This window comes from Arvicola amphibius, chromosome 13, assembly GCF_903992535.2.
Source record: "Arvicola amphibius chromosome 13, mArvAmp1.2, whole genome shotgun sequence".
Classification (NCBI taxonomy): domain Eukaryota; kingdom Metazoa; phylum Chordata; class Mammalia; order Rodentia; family Cricetidae; genus Arvicola; species Arvicola amphibius.
Window position 1 is genome coordinate 57899371 of NC_052059.1, and position 21162 is coordinate 57920532.

A 21162-nucleotide genomic window follows, 5' to 3' on the forward strand; every position below is an offset into this window, starting at 1 on the left:
GTAGAAATAATTATAGTTTCCTATCTCTTATTTCTAATTGCAGCATGAATTCTATACCATGATAAAATATAATACAACTCAAAAAAAGAGAGAAGATCACTCAACTGAAATGGGGGCAGACAGCTACTTTTTGTCAGGTAAATATAAGACTCTGTTAAACCTTTCAGAATTTGCGAGTGTTCATAAAGGAGGTAACAGAGAAGGCATTACATGCAAACTGTGCTACCTAACATAGCAGCTGTCAAGGATGGTGACACAAGGTCAAAGTGGTGGAAATGAGAAGAGACATCTTCTCAATAACAACAAACAAAGTTTCATTTTAGGATGGTGAGGGTATGGCTATCTGAACAAGTAGGACAATCTGAGTTCAGATTCCAGCACCCACATAAATGATGTTGAGTGAGGCTGATGTGCCTGTATCCTCAGTGCAGACACAGGCAGACTGCTGATGCTTGCTGTCAGCAGCCTCAACAAAACAGTCTATTCCAGGTTCAGGGAGAGACCCCATCTCAAAGGACTAAGACAGAGGACAGTAGAGGAACCTGACGTCTTCCTCTGCTCTCATATAGGCATGGGACACATACACCAACATCCATGTTTACACACAAGCACCACATATTTAAATAGATAGTCACACCTGTTCTAGTTATGTTCTGTTACTCTGATAAAAACACTGTCCCAATGGGCTTGACCAGGAAAGGGTTGATTTGGCTCACATGTCCCATCTGCCCTCCATCACTGATGGAAGACAGCGTAGGCAGGTTCTCAAGCACGATCAGAGCCAGAAACCTCGGAGGAAAGCTGTCTGCTGGTTCACCTCGCCTTCTTATACAACCCAAGATTTGCTTTATTATTCAGCACAGGACCTCATGCCCACGGATGGCACTACCCACATTGGGCTATCCCAGTTCTGTCCATTAGCAACCAAAAAGTACCCCCACAAACATGCCCACAGTCAATCCTCTTTTGAGGGCTCTTCTTCTGGTGTTTCTAGTTTATGTCGAGTTGACAGAAAGGACCCAGCACCGCTGGTCAGATAGACTCTGTGGTAAAACCTAGACATGTGGTTATGTGGTTATATTTAAAATAATATAACAAAACACACCATGAAAACTATTTTGTGTTAGTGAGTGCACTGAGACGTGTACAAAAGGTGTTCCAGATCTGATATGCCCTAAGGAATGAGGTATATTTATTAATAAACTCATTGGGTTTCACCAGACTACAACCAAGGGAACAGAACAAACTGAGAAAAACATTCTATCCAAAGAATTTTGGAGACCAGAAGTACTCATGTTAAATCTTATTCTTTGGGGATGGATGGCAGTGCTGATGCTAAGAACAGCCCAACCTGACATTTTGGTTCCAGGTAGTGATGATGAAGCTAATGTCATTAAAGGAATAATGCCATTGAAAGACACAAAATAAATCTTTGTTTTGGTATTGGGCAGTGGAAAATATATCGAATTGGTTTTCTTTGTCCATAATCAACCTAACTAGTACAGCTGCTGCTGATGCCCAATGATGGTAGTTTAAAGAGAGAGACCCAGACTGGCAGTGGTGAAGAAAGCCTTTAATCCCAACACTTTGGAGCAGAGGCAACTGGGTCTCTGAGGTAAAGCACAGCCTGGTCTACAGAGAATGTTCCATAACAGCCATTGATACACAGAGACACCCTGTCTCAAAAATAAGTAAATGAATGAGCAAATCAAGTAAATTAAAAAATGTAAATCAAAAGAAAATAAGAGGAACTTGTAAAATTAAGAGAAAATGGTGCAATTACCACACGTTATTCACGATGAATGATGTGTCCTTGCAGAGGTCATCAAGAAAATTTATGAAAAAGAGGAAGGTCCCAGTGGGAATTGTGGGGGGTGAGAGGGGATGATTTTGTTCAAAAATGACTGAAAAACACTGAAAATATACATGAAATTGTCAAAGAAGTCAAACTAAGTTCTAAAAGGAAATTTAACTCAAAATCCTTTATAAAATGGGTAACATCATAAAGATCATCGTCAATACTGAATTTCATAAGGGACAAGGGATTAAATCATCTCCATTGCCAGGAATTCCTGAAAAGTGTTCATGGTAACTATGGTGAAATCATTTACATTTTAGAAGGAAGATGGCCATTTTGTAGACATTACCAAAACATCAAGTACTTACAATGTTATAAACAATATTCATGCCAAAATTTGGAATGAAAACTCAATTACAGATTGATCTTTTAGTGGATTTGACTGTTTATTTCATCTTTAATGGGAAAACAAACCTCTCAATACCATGTTTCTTACCTAAGTGCTCCAGGAGAAGGTGGAATTATGGTAATCTCAATTTAAGACAAATAATTGCATTTCAATGCAGCTGAATACAAGTTTGTAAACAGTGACGTAACCTTGCTATTACATTTGACAGAAAATCTGAACACAGATATCAAGATTTCCAGAATAATATCACTATTTGGTATAATCACAAGTTAATTTTCATCAGCATATATGTTATCTGTCAATGTTAAATCTGATTTTCAATTTAAATGCCTAGAACTGCAATCCTTCATTCAACCTAAGAATATTTTTGATCGTGTCCATTATCGACATTTATGGGCCTTTTATAGGACCTTCTCAGAGATGAGAGCTCACTTGTGTAATGGACACTTAAAATAAATCCCACACTAGCTCGATGGTTATTTATTCACCTGTAAACTCACCAATCAGAATTCTCTGCTTGAACAGAGAACAAAGATCAAATGTAGCAATCCAGTAATTCAAAAGAGCAGCCAGGGAAGAAAGAAAAAGGGGCGTGTGCAGGATCTGCATCCATATTTATAGTATAAAAGGCCATGTCCCAGTAGGCAGGTAACCACGAGCTGTAAAATTTCCTACAGCACCTCCCCATTTTGTTTAAATAAGAGGTATCTAAGCCCAAGACATAATTATATACAATAAGAACAGATATTCTATCCTAACTAGTTTAAGTCTTGTATAATAAATAACTTGGCCAAGTAATGAGAGGAAAGTAACTACAATTATCTAGTCTTCATCCCCATAGAAGATTAGAGAAGGGATTACTTCATTACTTGAGTCAGCAGGAAGTTCAGTCAAGCAACTTCCAAAATGTGCAACAAATGACAGTGATAACTTGCTACCTGGGCAATCACCCAAAGTCTCATTTGCAATGTTGAGGTAACCAACTTTGGCTAAGGTCTAGAATAACTGACAAGACAATTATCAAAGGCAGGAAATTTTTCAAAACCGTTTTACCATGTCTTGGCAAGATTTGACAGTCCTGCTTATCCATTTCCAGATACTATGTATCTTGTTAGTGGTTAAGGCATGGGCAATTCTTTGCCCAAAGGCTAGTTTTGTCTAGAAGAAAACAAGTTCCAAGTGGAGTGACTTCGGTGCTCAACATTCTTTTGGAAATAGATCAGTGCTGCCAGAAGCAACTGTGTCTCACTGTAACAGAACCCTAAGTTATTTAAATGCCATATTCTACAGCTCTTTGAAGTGGGTGAAGATTATCTGCTTATGCAGAATATAATCTTTATGTATCTAAAGAACCTGATTAATCTTACTATAAGTATGACAAACATAGATGACTATTGATCTATAATTCTTAATACCTATATAACTTAAGGACTAAGAAAATAAACAATTGTGCAATAAATGAGGACAATGACCTCCAAATGTAAACAATGTGTATAAGTATCTTGATAAGAGGTAGATATGTACATTGCAATAGATAAATATATATATATATCAATATATAAAAATGTTTTATGCAGAGGTAGAAGCATGCATGCATACAATATTCAATATAATTTAACTTTGTATCAATATACAAGAATCTATACCAATGTAATTGCCTATAAATAATAACTCACAAATATTCACTCTATTACTCACTATTATTATTAGTGTGAATAAGCTCATACCAATCTATTATCCCATCCAATTTCCCAATTTTTTTCCCAAAGATATCCCTGAGCCTATAAATTTTTCCCCCATCCCCATACCAATTATAATCAACCCCTAAATGATATCCCTAACTCTGAGGAAAAACTTTGTTGGGAGAAGGGACATCGTCTTCTGGAATCACTTCCAGCTGTCATGGGGGTGATGTTCTTTCTACGGGATCCTGTGAACGCAAAATGGTTAAGTTCCAAGATTCACATTTGGTATAATTGCAAATAGTCTCTGAGTATTTGGTGGAGGTCTGGCCATAATGTTGTAAAAAAGAATGCACCATTTCAGCTTACCAAGTTGGAACCATCTTGAGCTGTTGGTACCCAAAAGAGGTTTTGCAGTAGCACTATCAGCATCATGACATCATATCAACCAGGTGGAGCTGTTGTTGTGGGGCCCCATCTTCTTCCTGGAAACTTCAAAGATTACTGCAGGAAAATTCTTTGTGGAAAACTTAAACATTATTTATATGGATACATACAGACATATATATTCAATGAAAGGTACAATAATGACATAAATAGATACGATAAAAGGTAAAAACTCTTCTAAATTCTTTCTTCTTTCTGTCCCATATCAGACAGCTCTGGACATGAGACAGAAACTCTGGATTTTTCTTTTAACAACATGCTTGGATTTAAAGAAGGACAGAGTCATTGTCCAACTCCAAAACCAGCTCTCTATATTCATAAATATACATATATATATGTAAAAATGTATGAATCATATTTGATTTTCTTGATGATCCTTATTAGGTAGCTATTTTTCCATCTGTCATAATTCAACATCCAGAGTCTCTTGAATTTTTGAAGATGAAAGCTTACCTGCAAAGACAAGAACAGAACCCTGCTCCCTCACTATATCCTTTCCTTACCATATGTATGGTTATCACCATTGTGGATGAGCTGTTATTTCTCATTTTCAAGAGGTTTTTTCATTTTAAAACCGAATCTTTATTAATTTTGATGGTATCCATAGTTTTTCTTCTCTTGTGGAAACAAGAGCAAAACCCCTTCCCCAACATAGCCCATCTCCTGGCTTCCATTGTGAGGTCAGCACATCCTTGAAATAAACTGATTGATTTAATTCAGAAGACTTTTCTATTATCCACTGTCTCTCTGCTGCACTTGTCCCTTTCTCATAATGTTAAAAATTTCAAGATTAAAAAAGCATTATGTAATCTATTTCTGGGGGCATTTTCCACCTCTTTCTGTTTGTTTAACATATCTTTTATAGTTTGAGTTGATCTTTCTGTAACTGGTTGACTTGTAGGATTGTGTAGTATACCTGTAATATGCTTACTATTATAATAAGCAAAAAACTGTTTCATTTTCCTAGAGACATAAAGTGGATCATTATCTGTCTTTATTTGTGCAGGTATATCCATTTTATATATAGATATATATCCATATATGTATATATATACATATATATATATAAAACTTCTAATAAATATGTGATTACTGAATCAGCCTTTTCTGACCTTAAAGCAGTTCCCACTGAAAGCGTGAATAAGTGTCAATGGTGTGGTGTACATATTTTAATTTACCAAATTTTGCAAAGTGGAACATATCTATCTGCCAGATTTCATTTCTTTTTAAAATTTTTTTAATTTTTAATTTTTTTTTTTTATTTATTAAAAATTTCTGTCTCCTCCTCCCCCTCCCCTTCCCTCTCCAGTCCTAAGAGAAGTCAGGGTGCCTTGCCCTGTGTGAAATCCAAGGCCCTCCCTTCTCCATCCAGGTCTAGGAAGCTGTGCATCCAAACAGACTAGGTTCCCCAAAAGCCAGTACATGCAGTAGAATCAAAACCCGGTTTCATTATCATTAGCTTCTCAGTCCGCCCTCATTGTCAGCCATATTCAGAGAGTCTGGTTTGATCACATGCTCATTCAGTCCCAGTCCAGCTGGCCTTAATGAGCTCCCATTAGATCAATCACACCTTCTCCATGGGTGGACACACCCTTCGCAGTCCTGATTCCTTGCTCATATTCTCCCTTTTTCTGTTCTTCATCTGTGCCTTGGGAGCTCAGTCCAGTGCTCCAATGTGGGTCTCTGTCTCTATCTCCATCCATCGCCAGATGAACGTTCTATGGTGATATGCAAGATATTCATCAGTGTGGCTATGGGAGAAAGTCAGTCAGGCACCCTCTCCTCTGCTGCCCAAGGAACAAGCTGGGGAACATCTCCTTGGCCCTGGGAGCCCCTCTAGAGTCAAGTCTCTTGTCAACCCTAAAATGGCTCCCTTAGTTAAGATATCTTCTTCCCTGCTCCCATATCCACCTTTCCTCCATCTCACCCATCCCATTCCACCAAGCTCTCCCCAATCTTCCCCATCTCCCTTCTCTCTCCCCATCTCCCCTGCTCCCCACTGCCCCACTCCCAGGCTCCCCACTTTTGCATGGTGATCTTGTCTACTTCCAATATTCAGAAGGATAAATATATGTTTTTCTTTGGGTTCACCTTCTTACTTAGCTTCTCTAGGATCATGAACTATAGGCTCAATGTCCTTTGTTTATGGCTAGAATCCACTAATGAGTGAGTACATACTATATTCCTCTTTTTGGGTCTGGGTTATCTCACTCAGTAAAGTGTTTTATATTTCCATCCATTTGCATGCAAATTAAAGATGTCATTGTTTTTTTTTTACCACTGAGTAGAACTCTAAAGTGAATATGTGCCACACATTCTTTATACATTCTTCTATTGAGGGGCACCTAGGTTGTTTCCGGGTTCTGGCTATTACAAATAGTGCTGCTATGAACATAGTTGAACAAATGCTTTTGGAGTATGATTGTGCATCTCTTGGGTATATTCCTAAGAGTGGAGTTGGTGGATCCTGAGGTAGGTTCATTCCAGTTTCCTGAGAAACCGCCATACTAATTTCCAAAGTGGTTGCACAAGTTTGCATTGCCCCCAGCAATAGATGAGTGTTCCCCTTATTCCACACCCTCTCCAGCATAGGCTATCATTGGTGTTTTTGATTTTAGCCATTGTGACAGGTATAAGATGGTGTCTCAAAGTTGTCTTGATTTGCATTTCCCTGATCGCTAAGGAGGTTGAGCATGACCTCAAGTGTCTTCTGTTCATTTGAACTTCTTCTGTTGAGAATTCTCTGTTCAGCTCAGTACCCCATTTTTAACTGGGTTAATTAGAATTTTAATGTCTAGTTTCATGAGTTCTTTATATATTTCAAAGATCAGACCTTTGTCTGTTGCGGGGTTGGTGAAGATCTTCTCGCATTCAGTAGGTTGCCTTTTTGTCTTAATGACAGTGTCCTTTGCATTACAGAAGCTTCTCAGTTTCAGGAGGTTCCATTTAGTCATTGTTGCTCATATTGTCTGTGCTACTGGGGTTATATGTAGGAAGTGGTCTCCTGTGCACATGTGTTGCAGACTACTTCCACTTTGTCTTCTATCAGGTTCAGTGTGGTCAGATTTATATTGAGGCCTTTAATCCATTTGGACTTGAGTTTTGTGCATGGTGATAGAAACGGATCTACTTTCATTCTTATACAGGTTGACATCCAGTTCTGCCAGCACCATTTGTTGAAGATGCCCTCTTTCTTCCATTGTATAATTTTAGCTTCTTTGTCAAAAATCAGGTGTTCATTGGTTTGTGGATCAATATCTGGGTCTTCGATTTGATTCCATTGGTGAATATCTCTGTTTTTGTGCCAATACCAAGCTGTTTTCATTACTGTAGCTCTGTAAAAGATTTTGAAGTCAGGGATGGTAATGCCTCTGGAAGTACTTTTATTGTATAGGAATGTTTTGGCTATCCTGGGTTTTTTGTTTTTCCATATAAAGTTGATTATTGTTATCTCAAGGTCTGTGAAAAATTTTGTTTGGATTTTGATGGGGATTGCATTGAATCTATAGATTGCTTTTGGTAGAATTGCCATTTTTACTATGTTGATCCTCCCAATCCAAGAGCATGGGAGATTCTTCCATTTTCTGGTACCCTCTTCAAAGACTTAAAGTTCTTGTCAAACTGATCTTTCACTTCCTTGGTTAGAGTTACCCCAAGATACTTTATGTTATTTGTGGCTATTTTGAAAGGTGATGTCTCTCTGTACTCCCTCTCTGCTTCTTTGTTCTTAGTCTATAGGAGGGCAATTCATTTTTTTGGAGTTGATCTTGTATCCTGCCATATTAGTAAAGGTATTTATCAGCTGTAGGAGTTCTTTGGTAGAGTTTTTGGTGTCACTTATGTACACTATCAGATCATCTGCAAATAACGAAAGTTTAACTTCTTCCTTTCCAATTCGAATCTCCTTGATCTCCTTATTTCGTCTTATTGTTATGCTAGAACTTCATGCACTATATTGAAGAGGTATGGAGAGAGTGGACAGCCTTGTCTTGTTCCTGATTTTAGTGGAATGACTTTGAGTTTCTCTCTATTTAATTTGATGTTAGCTGTTGGCTTGTTGTATATTTCTTTTATTATATTTAGGAATGAACATCTAATCTCTCCAAGACCTTTATCATGAAGGGGTGTTGAATTTTGTCAAAGGCTTTTTCAGCATCTAATGAGATGATCATATGGTTTATTTCCTTCAGTTTATTTATATGATGGATTCCATTTGTAGATTTTTGAATGTTGAACTAGCCCTGCATGTCTGGGATGAAGCCTACTTGATCATAATGTATAATTTTTCTAATGTGTTCTTGGATTCGGTTTGCCAGTATTTATTGAGAATTTTTGCATCGATGTTCATGAGTGAGATTGGTGTGTAATTCTCTTTCTTAGTTGAGTCTTTGTGTGGTTTTGGTCTCAGGGTAACTGTAGCTTCATAAAAGGAGTTTGGCAATGACTGTTTCTATTTTGTGAAACACATTAAGGAGTATAGGCATTAGCTCTTCTTGGAAGTTTTGGTAGAATTCTGCATTGAAACCATCTGGTCCAGGGCTTTTTTTGGTAGAGAGGTTTCTGACGACAGTTTCTAATCCCTTGCGACTTACAGGTCCATTTAAATTGTTCACCTGGTCTTGATTTAATTATGGAATATGGTAATTATCTAAAAAATGTCCATTTCTTTTACATTTTCCAGTTTTGTGGCATACAGGCTTTTGTAGTAAGATCTAATTATTCTCTGAATTTTCTTTGTGTCTGTGGTTATGTACCCCTTTTCATTTCTGATCTTATTAATTTGCATGTTCTCTCTCTGTCACTTGATTAGTTTGGATAGGGGTTTGTCAGTCTTGTTGATTTTCTCAAAGAACCAGCTTGTTGTTTCATTGATTTTCTGGATTGTTTTCTGTGTTTCTATTTTGTTGATTTCAGCCCTCAGTTTGATTATTTCCAGTCTTCTCCTCCTCATGGGCAAGTCTTCTTCTTTTTTTTCTTGAGCTTTCAGCTGTGCTGTTCAGTTTGTAATGTGAGCTTTCTCCATTTTCTTCATGTGGGCACTTAGTGCAATGAACTTTCCTCTTATCACTGCTTTCATAGTGTCCCATAGGTTTGGGTTTAGGTATGTCATATATTTATTTTCAGTGAATTCAAGGAAGACTTTAATTTCTTTATTTCTTCCTTGACCCAGGGTGGTTCAATAGTTTCCATGAGTTTATAGGCTTTCTGGGGTTAGAATTGTTGTTAAATTCTAACTTTATTCCATGGTGATCCGATAGTACACAGGTGGTTACTACAATTACTTTGTATCCATGGATGTTTGCTTGGTTACCAATTATGTGATCAATTTTTGAGAAGGTTCCTTGCAATGCTGAGAAGAAGGTATATTCTTTTCTGTTTGGGTGGAATGTTCTACAGATGTCTGTTAAGTCCATCTGGTTCATTACATCTGTTAGTTCTCTTATTTCTCTGTTAAGTTTCTGTCTGGTTGACCTGTCCATTGGTGAGAGAGGAGTGTTGAAATCTCCTATTATTAGAGTGTGGGGTATGATGTATGCTTTGAATTCTAGTAATGTTTCTTTTACATATGTGGGTGCTTTTGTATTAGGGGCATAGATATTCAGGATTTGAGCCTTCATCCTGATAAATTATTCCTGTTATGAGTATAAAGTGTCCTCCATCTCTTCTGATTGATTTTAGTTTAAAATCAATTTTGTTAGATTTAGTATAGCCATACCCACTTGTTTCTTTGGTCCATTTGATTAGAATACCTTTTCCCAACCCTTTACTTTGAGGTAGTGTCTGTCTTTGAGTTAGCGTTGTGTGTCTTATAAACAGCAGAATGTTGGATCCTGTTTTCATATCCATTCTCTTAACCTGTTCCTTTTTATAGTTGAATTGAGTCCATTGTTATTAAGTGATATTAATGAGCAGCGGTTGTTAACTTGGGTTATTTTTTTCTGGTGGTAGTGTTTGTGTGTTTCCCTTTCTTTGAGTTGTGCTGGTGGAGGGTTGACAGATGCTTGTGTTATTATAGGTGTTGTTGGCTTCCTTGGTTTGTCGTTTTCCTTCTAGTATTTTCTGTAATTCTTGATTTGTGGCTATGTATTGTTTAAATCTGTTTTTGTCCTGGAATATCTTGTTTTCTCCATCAATTGTGAATTCAAGCTTTGCTGGGTATAGTAGTCTGAGCTTGCATCCGTGTTCTCTTAGTGTCTGCAGCAATCTATCCAAGACCTTCTGGATTTCATGGCTTCCATTGTGAAATAGATGTGCCGCATACACTGATATTTCATTTCTTTGAGTACCCTTTGGGTTACTTCCTGCAAGCAACGTTGTTTGCTTTTAGAAATAGCAAGTGGGGTATCTCTTCATAATCACCTTAGTTGTAGAAAACTCTTTCTTTAAACCTTTGCTATTGACGTGATTTTTTTTCTTGTTTTTCTAGACAGGGTTTCTCTTCAGCTTTAGAGCCTGTCCTGGAGCTAGCTCTTGTAGACCAGGCTGGTCTCGAACTCACAGAGATCCGCCTGCCTCTGCCTCCCGAGTGCTGGGATTAAAGGCGTGCGCCACCACCGCCCGGCTTCACGTGATGTTTTTTATGAAATTCTGAGGCACGCAACACGCTTCCAAGCAATAATTGATCAATATCTGCATTACCTTGTGCTAGAGGACCTGGCAGACCCATGTGGGATGGGTTGTGTGTTATGTATATAGAACAAAGCCTATTCCTGATTATGTCTTGCACCTGGATAAATAATGGAGTCAATTATATATTGTCTTGTATAAATTCAGTGGTTTCAATATGGAAGATAACTCTTTCTGCTTATTGTGAATCAATATCTATATTAAGAGGTTCTTTAAAATTTCTTAGCCATGAGAATAGCATATAATTCTCCTTTCTGGACAGAATTGTAAGGGCTTTCTTCCACCTTACTCAATTCTTCTGATTTGTTACCAGACTTCCCTGATTTATTTGCATCAGTATAAAATGTATGGGCTCTAGTTTTTAGAGCATCATGTACAATTCGGGGAAGAAATCAAGAAGTTCTCTTTATAAGGTTAAGTATATCACTTTTGGGATAGTTGCTATTAATTTCTCCCAAAACATTAGCACAAGCCCTTTGCCAGGGTTCACTGTCTGCCCATAACATTTTTATTTCTTCAGTAGTGAAAGGCACTATAATCTCTGCTAGGTCTATATCTGCTAATTCATGAAATCTCAATTTACCTTTTATAATTAATTCAGAGACTTTTTCCACATATGTTTTTAATTTTTTACTTGGTTATATGGTAAAAAGATTCATTCCAAAATAATATCATCTCTCTACATTAAAATTTCTGTAGAAGAAATTCTGGAAGGCAATATGACTAGAACACAACTAAGATTTGGATTCACCCTATCCACATGTGCCTCCTGTAATTTTTCCTCAACAATTTTCAATTCTTTTTCTGCTTCAGCTGTTAATTCTCTGTGATTTTTTTAAATCTTTATCACCATCTGAGGTTTTGTTTAAATCAATTATTAGATCAGGTGTTTTCTTAACAGCCAGTCATAGACTGGAAATATCTCCTAACAATCTTTGAAAGTCATTAGGAGTCCACAACCAGTCTCTCCTAATTTGTGCCTTTTATAATGTAATTTTCTGCAAGCCTATTTTATAACCCAGATAATTGACAGAATCCCCTCTCTATATTTTTCTCAGGAGCACTTTGTAATCCCCATTTTGGCAAAACTTTCTTCACTTCTTCAAACATCTTTCCTAAAGTATCCATGTTTGATCAGATAGCAAAATAACATCCATGTTATAATAAATTATAGACTTAGGAAATTGCTTACATATTATTTCCAATGGCTGACTTACAAAGTATTGGCAAAATGTAGGGCTATTGAGCATTCCCTGTGGGAGGATAGTCCATTGATATCTCCTAGTAGGCTGAGAATTATTATAAGTAGTCACTGTGAAGGCAAAATTTTCTCTATCCTTTTCTTTAAAGGTATAGTGAAGAAACAATCTTTCAAATCAATAACTATAAGAGGTCATCCTTTTGGTAGTAGGGAAGGCAGAGGAATTCCAGAGTGTAGAGGGCCCATAGATATGGCCTTGTGCATCCTGAAACTCACTATATAGACCAGGTAGGCCGTGAACTCACTGAGATCTTTCTGCCTCTGCATGCCAAGTGCTAGCATTAAAGGGGTTTGCCACCATGCTCTTCTTACTGTAGGGATGAAATCACACAAAAATAAATACTACTACTTAGATTGTTCAATTTCTTTATTAGATATTACAAAATTTGAGCGTACTCCATGGTTTTAAAAGATTTCCCCCAACTGGGTAACACATAATTAAATTATTATATTCTGTAATGATTTTATTGCATACCTATATGTTCAGATAATATATTATTTATATATAATTCCTTTTCAGGGAGTAATTATTTTTCATTATATCTTGTATATTAATGTGTATCCCGAAACAGTTATCCCTTCACTGTGGCCCAGAAATGCCACAAAGTTCCAAACCATGTACTGGATGTACTTAGATCTAGTTAATATCCAGACTGCAATTCACAGCTAGGACAAGAATGCCTCTATGTACACCAAGTATGAAAGGAGGAAATTCAAAAATCTCTGAAAATCTTAAAGCTGTGGTGATAAAGCAGGACCCGGGTTGCTCTGTGGTTGTTATGGATGTGTGTGCTTAAACACACACACACACACACACACACGCACACACATACACACACACACACACACACACACACACACACACACACACACACACACGTACACCCCACTGTTCTGTTCTTAGGGCAAGGCCAGCCTGTCTCAACTCCCAGAGCTGATCTCACACAGCTCTCCCCATCACATGCCCTAAGCTCAGGTCCTCAGCTCACTCCAGTCCTTAGCAGCCTCTCCAAGAGCTGGGACCCTGTCTGTCTCAATCCTGGATCTAGTCCACTAAACAACCACTCAAGACTAATCAAGGTTCATGTTTATCTATGAACAATGGAAAGCAACAATGTAGGAAATCCATGAAGTCCTCAGCAGGGAAGCCATTGCTGATCTAACCTTACTGACTGCTTGAGAGATGAATGCCAATACAAAATAAACAGGTAACCAATACATGCTATTGTGATTTGTTCATATACTTAATTATACAAGACAGTAGACATGGTCATTGGTCACTTGGTTTCACTTGCTTTAGGGATTTCTCTGTGACACCCTAGCCGTTTAGGAGAGTGAGAGAGCATGAAGATTAACTCATCAGACTATTCCAACAGATGGTTCCTCAGTATGATCAGAAGTCTCAGACGTTAATAAGAAGAGGTACTGAAACTCTGCCTAGCCATATATAGTGGAATATCAGCTTTTAATAAGTAATCTCTAACCCTCTGTGTATATGTAGTGCTATAGCTATTTTGTGGTAAATTGTGTGTAAGCATTATTTTTTTAAATGAAAGGTAGAAAGAAAAAAAAACAAAGAAATTAGGAAAAGATCTTACCAGAATGAAAAAACATGTAAGAGATAAGAAAAGCCACACTTTTGTCTCAGTGAAGGCACAGTGGACTTCCTGGGGTCTCAGGCCCTCCTCAACCACAACCTTAACACCCCCCTTTCCTGGTCTTTATACAGGATTAGCTCAGAGGATGTCAATGTGGTGACTGTGTGATTTTTACCCAAACATGGAAACTGCCTTAGCTAATAGAGCCAATCAGAGCAGAGGGGCACAGGTTTAAAATGCCTGTGAGGTCACTGAGCATTCACCTCCTTTGTCCTTCAAGGGCTGTGTCCACTCTGCCCTCCCCCAACCTGAGCAGCCTGGTAAGGAGATGGCAGCAGCCTTGATACTCCTGACATTTCTTTTGCCGCTTGGAGCTGGTGCAGGTGAGTGAACACCCCTGTCCCAGAGATTCCATCCCATAATACCCCTGTGGAGTCTCTGCCCAGCTCTGGTCACGAACTTCCTGCATTGAAGCAGGAGCTTCCTGAACCTCAGGTCCCAGACCAACGCAGACCTGGAAGCCAGTCACTGGCTAGATCCTCATCAAGGTCTGAAGAAGGGCGGTGTTCTCAGAGGACACTAGCTTCTCCCTGCTCTTCCTGTCCTCTAGAGAGCAGATCATCCCAAGAAAGAGATGAAGAAGAGAATGCAAAATTACTAAGTGTATATCATTAACTCTACTTGAGCCCAGACTCAGGGCAACTTTTATGACCAGTCAGCAATGATGTAAGCCCATCAGTTGTAGAATATTAGCATTAGTTATCAATCTCCACCCTCAGTCTACTAAATCTAGAGGCGCAGGGTGACAAGATGCCTGTGTTGTACACTCCATTTCCTTTGCAGTATGGTTTTGCTTGGCCCTCCACTTCTTTCTTCAGGTCCCCAGCTACTGCCATTATACCAGCGGAATCCTACAATATCCCCTAGGCTCTTATTCCCTTGAGCTCTGAGCCACCAGCCCTCCAGCTAAGTAAAAATCATTCTTCCATGCAGCTAATTATTTACGGAGAACATAGGATATGATGGGCACCAGAAGAGGAGAACTTTAGAAAATCCCTCTCTAAAGACCTTGGGGTAAAAGGTGACGAACTGAGAAGAAATCAAGACAGGAGAGGCATCCGGAGACCTATTACCCAAGAAAGACTAACATAAGCCACTCAGGATCCCCTTGGCCTCTAGCAACATAAAGAAAGAAGTTTGTTCCTCCATGTATTTGTAAAGCAGGGGCTGGAGGACAAGTCCTACCCATCCCTTCTCAGAACAGGGCACTGATGCTTCAGATTCAAAAAAGATCATTCTAAGTGCAAGGAATTCTGTCCACAACAGTCTTGGGGAACTGTAGATCTCACCTCATTACACCTCCCTTGTTCTTCTCTTCTACATCATCTCCTGCTCCCAGACACTCCATATTCTCACCTTTTCTTTCAGAGGAGATCATTGGGGGCCATGAGGTCAAGCCCCACTCCCGCCCCTACATGGCATTTATTTCATTTGTGAAAGATGAAGGGACAAGTGGTCTCTGCGGAGGCTTCCTGGTGAAAGAGAACTTCGTGCTGACAGCTGCTCACTGCAGGGGAAGGTGAGGAGAAGGAGCTATGCTGTGCTTTCTGAGTCCCCAAGACTAGTTTCCATCTTGTGCTCATGGATGCTCATGTGAGAGCTCACTGGAGGGCAGGGCTGTGACAATGGAAGTCTGTCATCAGGGAAACTTTGAGGTCAAAGGGTGAGAGTTCAGAGGCAGCAGCACAGTTGAGTTGAAAGCAACTACACTGGTCAGACTACAGCAGTGGTTGAGGTTGAAAGTGCACATAAGAGTCAATGCAAACTTTGGAGTATTGCCTGGAAACAAGAGCAAGTTCCCAGGAGTCTAGTGTTCTTGTAAAGGAAGGATCAGTGGTTCACACGCTGAGGACCTTCTGTCTCCTCAGTCCCCACAATTAGAGCCCCACCCTGCCCACCCAGCCTCTCGCAGCTCCTGCACTGTGTCCTCTCTCACTCCACATCTCTCACCTGCACTCTGCTCTCTGCAGCTCAATGAGTGTCATTCTAGGAGCCCACAACATCAGCATCCGGGAAAAGACCCAGCAGATTATCCCTGTGGCTAAAGCTATCCCACACCCAGACTACAATCCTAATGATGATTCTAGTGACATCATGCTCTTCAAGGTAAGACCTGGGAGCACAGCTCTGTGTGCTCTGCTTCCTGCAGAAATTGCCCCCCCCTCCTCCTCTCATTCTGTTCTTTATTTTTCTGACATCCTGGCTTTCAAACGGTCCCAGGCACCAGGCTCCTGGCTGAGCTGCTCTCTCCTTCTTCTTCCCCCACAGCTGGAGAGGAAGGCAAAGAGGACTAGAGCTGTGAGGCCCCTCAGGCTGCACAAAAGTAATTTCCATGTGAAGCCAGGGGACGTGTGCTATGTGGCTGGTTGGGGAATGTTGGATCCAATGGGTAAATTCCCAGATACATTGCATGCAGTGGAGCTGAGAGTCCAGAGGGATCAGGTGTGTGAGTCCCGTTTTCCTCATCGTTACAACAAAGCCACTGCGATCTGTGTGGGGGACCCAAAGATCAAGCGAGCTTCCTTTACGGTAAGTTGGATTGTCTTTCTCTCTGGGCTCCATGGGAGGAGAAAAGAAATCTGAAACCTAGGGACCAAACATCAAGGGTCTCTTTTCCACATTGGTCATTATCTTATTCTCTGGGAACAGCAGTCACAGTAACTAAGTTGAGCCTTAGAGCTGACAAGAAGCCATGGTGAAGGCATGGAATAAAGCAGGATTTGCACAACCCTCCTGACTCCCATGCCCAGGCTTTAGAAAGCAGAGCTCCCTCTGTGTGTCATCATCATAAGCAGGGGTCTCCTCAGAGCAGGCACCCACATTTGTCAATGGACAGGTCCTCCATGCTCACATCAAGCTCCCTCACCTGTATGCATGTTCTTAAACAATGGTCTGGAGCTGAAGGTCCCACACACCTTCATAGATAGTGGATCACAGTGGGAAAAGGGTGGAGCCTGTTTTCAGGAGAGAGGTGAAGCCCTAAAACAGTCCACAATCAGAATGGGAACCCCAGGATCCCAAGCCTGCCTTCCATTTCTCTCAACACACATTTCATATACCTTGGAGAGGATCCTTGACATGAGTGGGAGGCTTGGACTAGGGTGAACAACAACTCAGTCCTCTGTGACCCTTCTCTTTCACAGGGGGATTCTGGAGGACCTCTCGTGTGTAAAAACAGAGCTGCAGGCATTGTCTCCTTTGGGCCTAAAAATGGTTCAGCTCCATGTGTCTTCACCAGAGTGTCAAGTTTCTTATCCTGGATAGAGGAAATGATGAAACGCAGCTAAGTACAGAGCAAACCAGATCCCTACCTGACTCATCATCTTCCCTAAGGCAGAGTCCAGGATTGTCTTAGGACAGATGTCGGCATCTCAATAAAGATCTCTTTGCAGAATTAAAAGACTGGTTTCATATCACAGGGATTTTCTCTGTGCTTAGCCAGCCAATGTCACACTTTTGCACCCTGTTCACCCTAACTCTATACACACACCTTGCCCAAAGCTCAGGTGAGGCCACTAAGCAGCTCCTTTTAACTTGTCCCACTGTACACTACCTGCCCTTGTGACTGGCTCAAAGCTGAGTGTGGGTGTCTCTTGTCTTGGGTCTCAGGGAAAACTCTTCCTTCTCTGCATCATATGGAAGAAAGGAGAGAGAAAGCACCATGGGTACTGAAGAAGGGAGCCTGATCTGAGCCTAGGATTCCTTGAGCAAGTGACCTCAATGACATCTCATCTCCAACCAGTAACTTGGTGGCATTTCATACAAAAGATGAGCCCATGCTCAGACTCCCCCTGGAGAGAAACCCCTGGGCTCCTCCCACAGCTGCATGGTGAAGGTGTTCAAAGCCCCCTTGCTTTGCTCCCTTGAGCACATATTGGAGTAGAATCAGAGGCATTAAATGCCTTAAACACAGACTGCTTGAGATTCCTCTAATCCATGGTATTATCTCTCAGCCCTCACTGTTTGCATAGAGCTTACTGGGCTCCCCTAACATCTGTACTGATGTTCTGTATCTGAGGAAGGAAGTACTTCAATTCAACAAGACTGAACTTCTCTGCTTCCCCAGCACATTGCTGTCCACCAAGCCCCGGAAAACACAGACCAGACACAAGAACACAAGGTCTTCTGGTTCATGCTGGGGAATCCCATTGTTCTGTACTATGTCAAACATCTGCCAGCACCATTTTCTGGGGACTTATCGAATATAGAGCTTCTGTTCTGCATTTGTGTCCTATGCCACCTTTCTGTGGTGATTTTTGGTGACTATGTCCCCTCTAGGCTTATGTATTTGAGCACCTTGTTCCTGATTGATGATGTTGTTTGGGTGAAGGCGTAAGTCACAAACAATCCCACACCACTTTGGAATTATGATTAATAGAATGGTTATTTATTTAAAGGGGAAAAACTTACAGATTGCTGTCCCAGCCAACAGCCCTCTGTGCAATCAGGAGGGAGCCTAGTCGCCGGAAGCAGAGCCAGAAGCCATAGAGCAAGCGGAGGGCAGTTGCTGCTTTTTCAAAGGAGGGACCACACCTCAATGGTATCTCATCAGCTATTGGCTGAAGGCACGGAAGGAGCTCCTGCAACACCTCCCCCTTTTGTTTAAGTAAGAGAGTTCTAAACATACTACGAAATTATATACAATAAGTACAAATACCCTATTCTAACTAGCTTATGTCTTATATTATAAATAACTTGGCCAAGTCATGAGAAGAAAGTAACTACATTTATATAGTCTTCAACCCCAGCATTGAAGAAACCAACTTTGGCTAAGTTAAGTTTGTCACATAACTGACATACCATTTTCAAAGGCAAGAAACTTTTCAAAACTATCTTACCCTGTCTTGGCAAGATATGACAGTCCTGTTTTATCCATTTATGGATACTCTGTATCTGTCAGTGGTTGAGGTATGGATATTTCTTTGTCCAAAAGCCAGTTCTGCCAAGAAGAAAGGCTCCACGTGGAGTGTCTTTGGTGCCCAACATTCTCTCGGGAATAGATTGGTGTTGCCAGGAGTAATTGTGTCTCACTATCATGGAACTGTGAGTTAAATTAAAGGCCATTTTTCTACAGCTCTTTGAAGAGGTTGAAGATTATGTATCTATACTGAGTATAATCTTGATGTATCTAATGAACCTGATTAGTCTAATTATAAATGACAAACATAGATGACTATTGATCTATATAATTCTCAATACCTACCTAACTTAAAGACTAAGACAATAAACAACTGTGCAATAAATGAAGACAATATGACCTCCAAATATAAACAGTTTACAAATATACAATGCAATATGGTAAATATATATCAATACATAAACAATATATAAGTATCTTAATCAGAGGCAGAAATGTACACTGTAATATGGTAAATATATACTATATATATATATATCAATACAATATATATCAATACATAAAAATATTTTAAACAGAGGTAGGAACATGCATGTATACAGTAGGCAATATAATTTAACTTTGTATCAATATACAAGAATCAATACCAATATATTAGTCTAAAAACAGGAACTCACAATTACAAATCTATTATCCCATCATCCAATTATCCCCCCTCTTTTTCCCAAAAGATCCCTGACTTATAAAATTCCTTCCCTAACCCCCCAACCCTCAAAAGTATACTAATTATAACCAACCCTTAAATGATGTCCCTAAACCCAAGGCAAACTTTACTGGGAGAGGGGACGTCGTCCTCTAGAATTACTTCCAGCTGTCATGGGGGTGACGATCTTTCTGGGGGATTTTGTGAAAGTAAAATGATGGTTAAATTTCAAGATCAATGTCTTTTAAAATTGCAAATAGTCTGAGTATTTTGTGCAGGTCTGGCCAGAATGTTGTACAAGATGTGCATCATTTCAGCTAACCAAGTTGTGCAGCTGGTACCCAAAATGGTCTTGTAGTAGTGCTATCAGTATCATAACATCATATCAACCAGGTGTTGTTGTTATGGGGCCCCATCTTCTTCCTGGAAACTTCAAATGTCACTGCAGAAAAACTCATTGTTCATTGTAAAAATCTTAAACATTAATCATATAGACATAATAGACATACATATGTTCAATGAAAGGCATGATAGATATGAAGAAAAGCAAAGATGTTTTCTAAACTCATATTTCTTTCTGTCCCATATCATGACTCTTGACATGAGACAGAAATTCCAGAAACTCTGGGTTTTTCTCTTAACAACAGGTTTGGAATTAGAGAGGGACTGAGCCAGAGTCCAACTCCCAAACCAGCTCTATAAATTTAGAAATATGATTTAGTATATTTTACTTATGGAACCTATTCAGTTTTTTGATAGTCCCTATTGTGCAGTTATTTTTCCATCTGTCAGTATTCAAACATCCAGGGTTCCTTGAAATTTTCAAAGATGAATGTTTACCTGTGGAGATAAGAACAGAACCCTGTTCTCATTCTATATGTTTTTCTTACCACCTGTATGAATATCATCATTGTGGATGAGCTGTCATTTCACCTTTCCAAGAAGTTTTTTCTCTTCAAATCAAACCTTTATTAATTTTGATGGTATCCACAATTTTTCTTCTCCTGTGGAAACAAGAGCAAAACCCCTTCCCTAAAGTAGCACATCTCCTGGCTTCCATTGAGAGGTCAGCACATCTTTGAAATAAATCAGTTGATTTAGTTCAGCAGACTTTTCCATTATCCAATGTCTTTCTGCCGCTGTTGTTCCTTTCTCATTAGCGTTAAGAAAATTCAATGTTAATAAAGCATTATGCAATCGATTTCTGGGGGTATTTTCCATCCCTTTCTGTTTGTTCAGCATATCCTTTATAGTACGATTTGATTTTTCTATAACTGCCTGACCTGTAGGATTATTTGGTATACCTGTAATATGCTTTATATTATAATAATCAAAAAAGTGTTTCATTTTCTTCGATACATATGTTGGACCATTGTCTGTCTTTATTTGGGCAGGTATACCCGTGATGGCCATAACTTCCACTAAATGTGTGATTACTGAATCAGCCTTTTCTGAGCTCAGGGCAGTTGCCCATTGAAAACCTGAATACGTGTCTATGGTGTGGTATATATATTTTAATTTACCAAATTCCATAAGGTGAAACACATCCATCTGCCAGATTTTATTCCTTTGGGTACCTTTTGGGTTACTCCTTGCAAGCAATGGTGTTTGATTATAGAAAGAAAAAGTAGGACAACTCTTTATAATGTCCTTAGCTTGTTGCCATGTAATGGAAAATTCTTTCTTTAGGCCTTTACTATTGATGTGATGCTTTTTATG

General features: G+C 39.5%; 1 protein-coding gene across 1 annotated transcript; it reads left to right on the forward strand.

The window, feature by feature from the left end:
• Positions 1-14100: 14100 nt before the first annotated feature.
• Positions 14101-17256, forward strand: LOC119799954 (granzyme C-like). Its single transcript, XM_038309868.1, has 5 exons — positions 14101-14205; positions 15251-15401; positions 15853-15988; positions 16151-16411; positions 17026-17256. The coding sequence occupies exons 1-5, from the start codon at positions 14151-14153 to the stop codon at positions 17167-17169; spliced, it is 747 nt and encodes a 248-aa protein (XP_038165796.1). The 5' UTR covers positions 14101-14150; the 3' UTR covers positions 17170-17256.
• Positions 17257-21162: the final 3906 nt, after the last annotated feature.

Bases quoted from the DNA above. Each gene is read 5' to 3' on its own strand.
- LOC119799954 (XM_038309868.1), top strand. From the start codon at position 14,151: ATGGCAGCAGCCTTGATACTCCTGACATTTCTTTTGCCGCTTGGAGCT. The intron at 15,402-15,852 runs GTGAGGAGAAGG...TGCTCTCTGCAG, and splicing joins GCTGCTCACTGCAGGGGAAG to CTCAATGAGTGTCATTCTAG. The intron at 16,412-17,025 runs GTAAGTTGGATT...TCTCTTTCACAG, and splicing joins TCAAGCGAGCTTCCTTTACG to GGGGATTCTGGAGGACCTCT.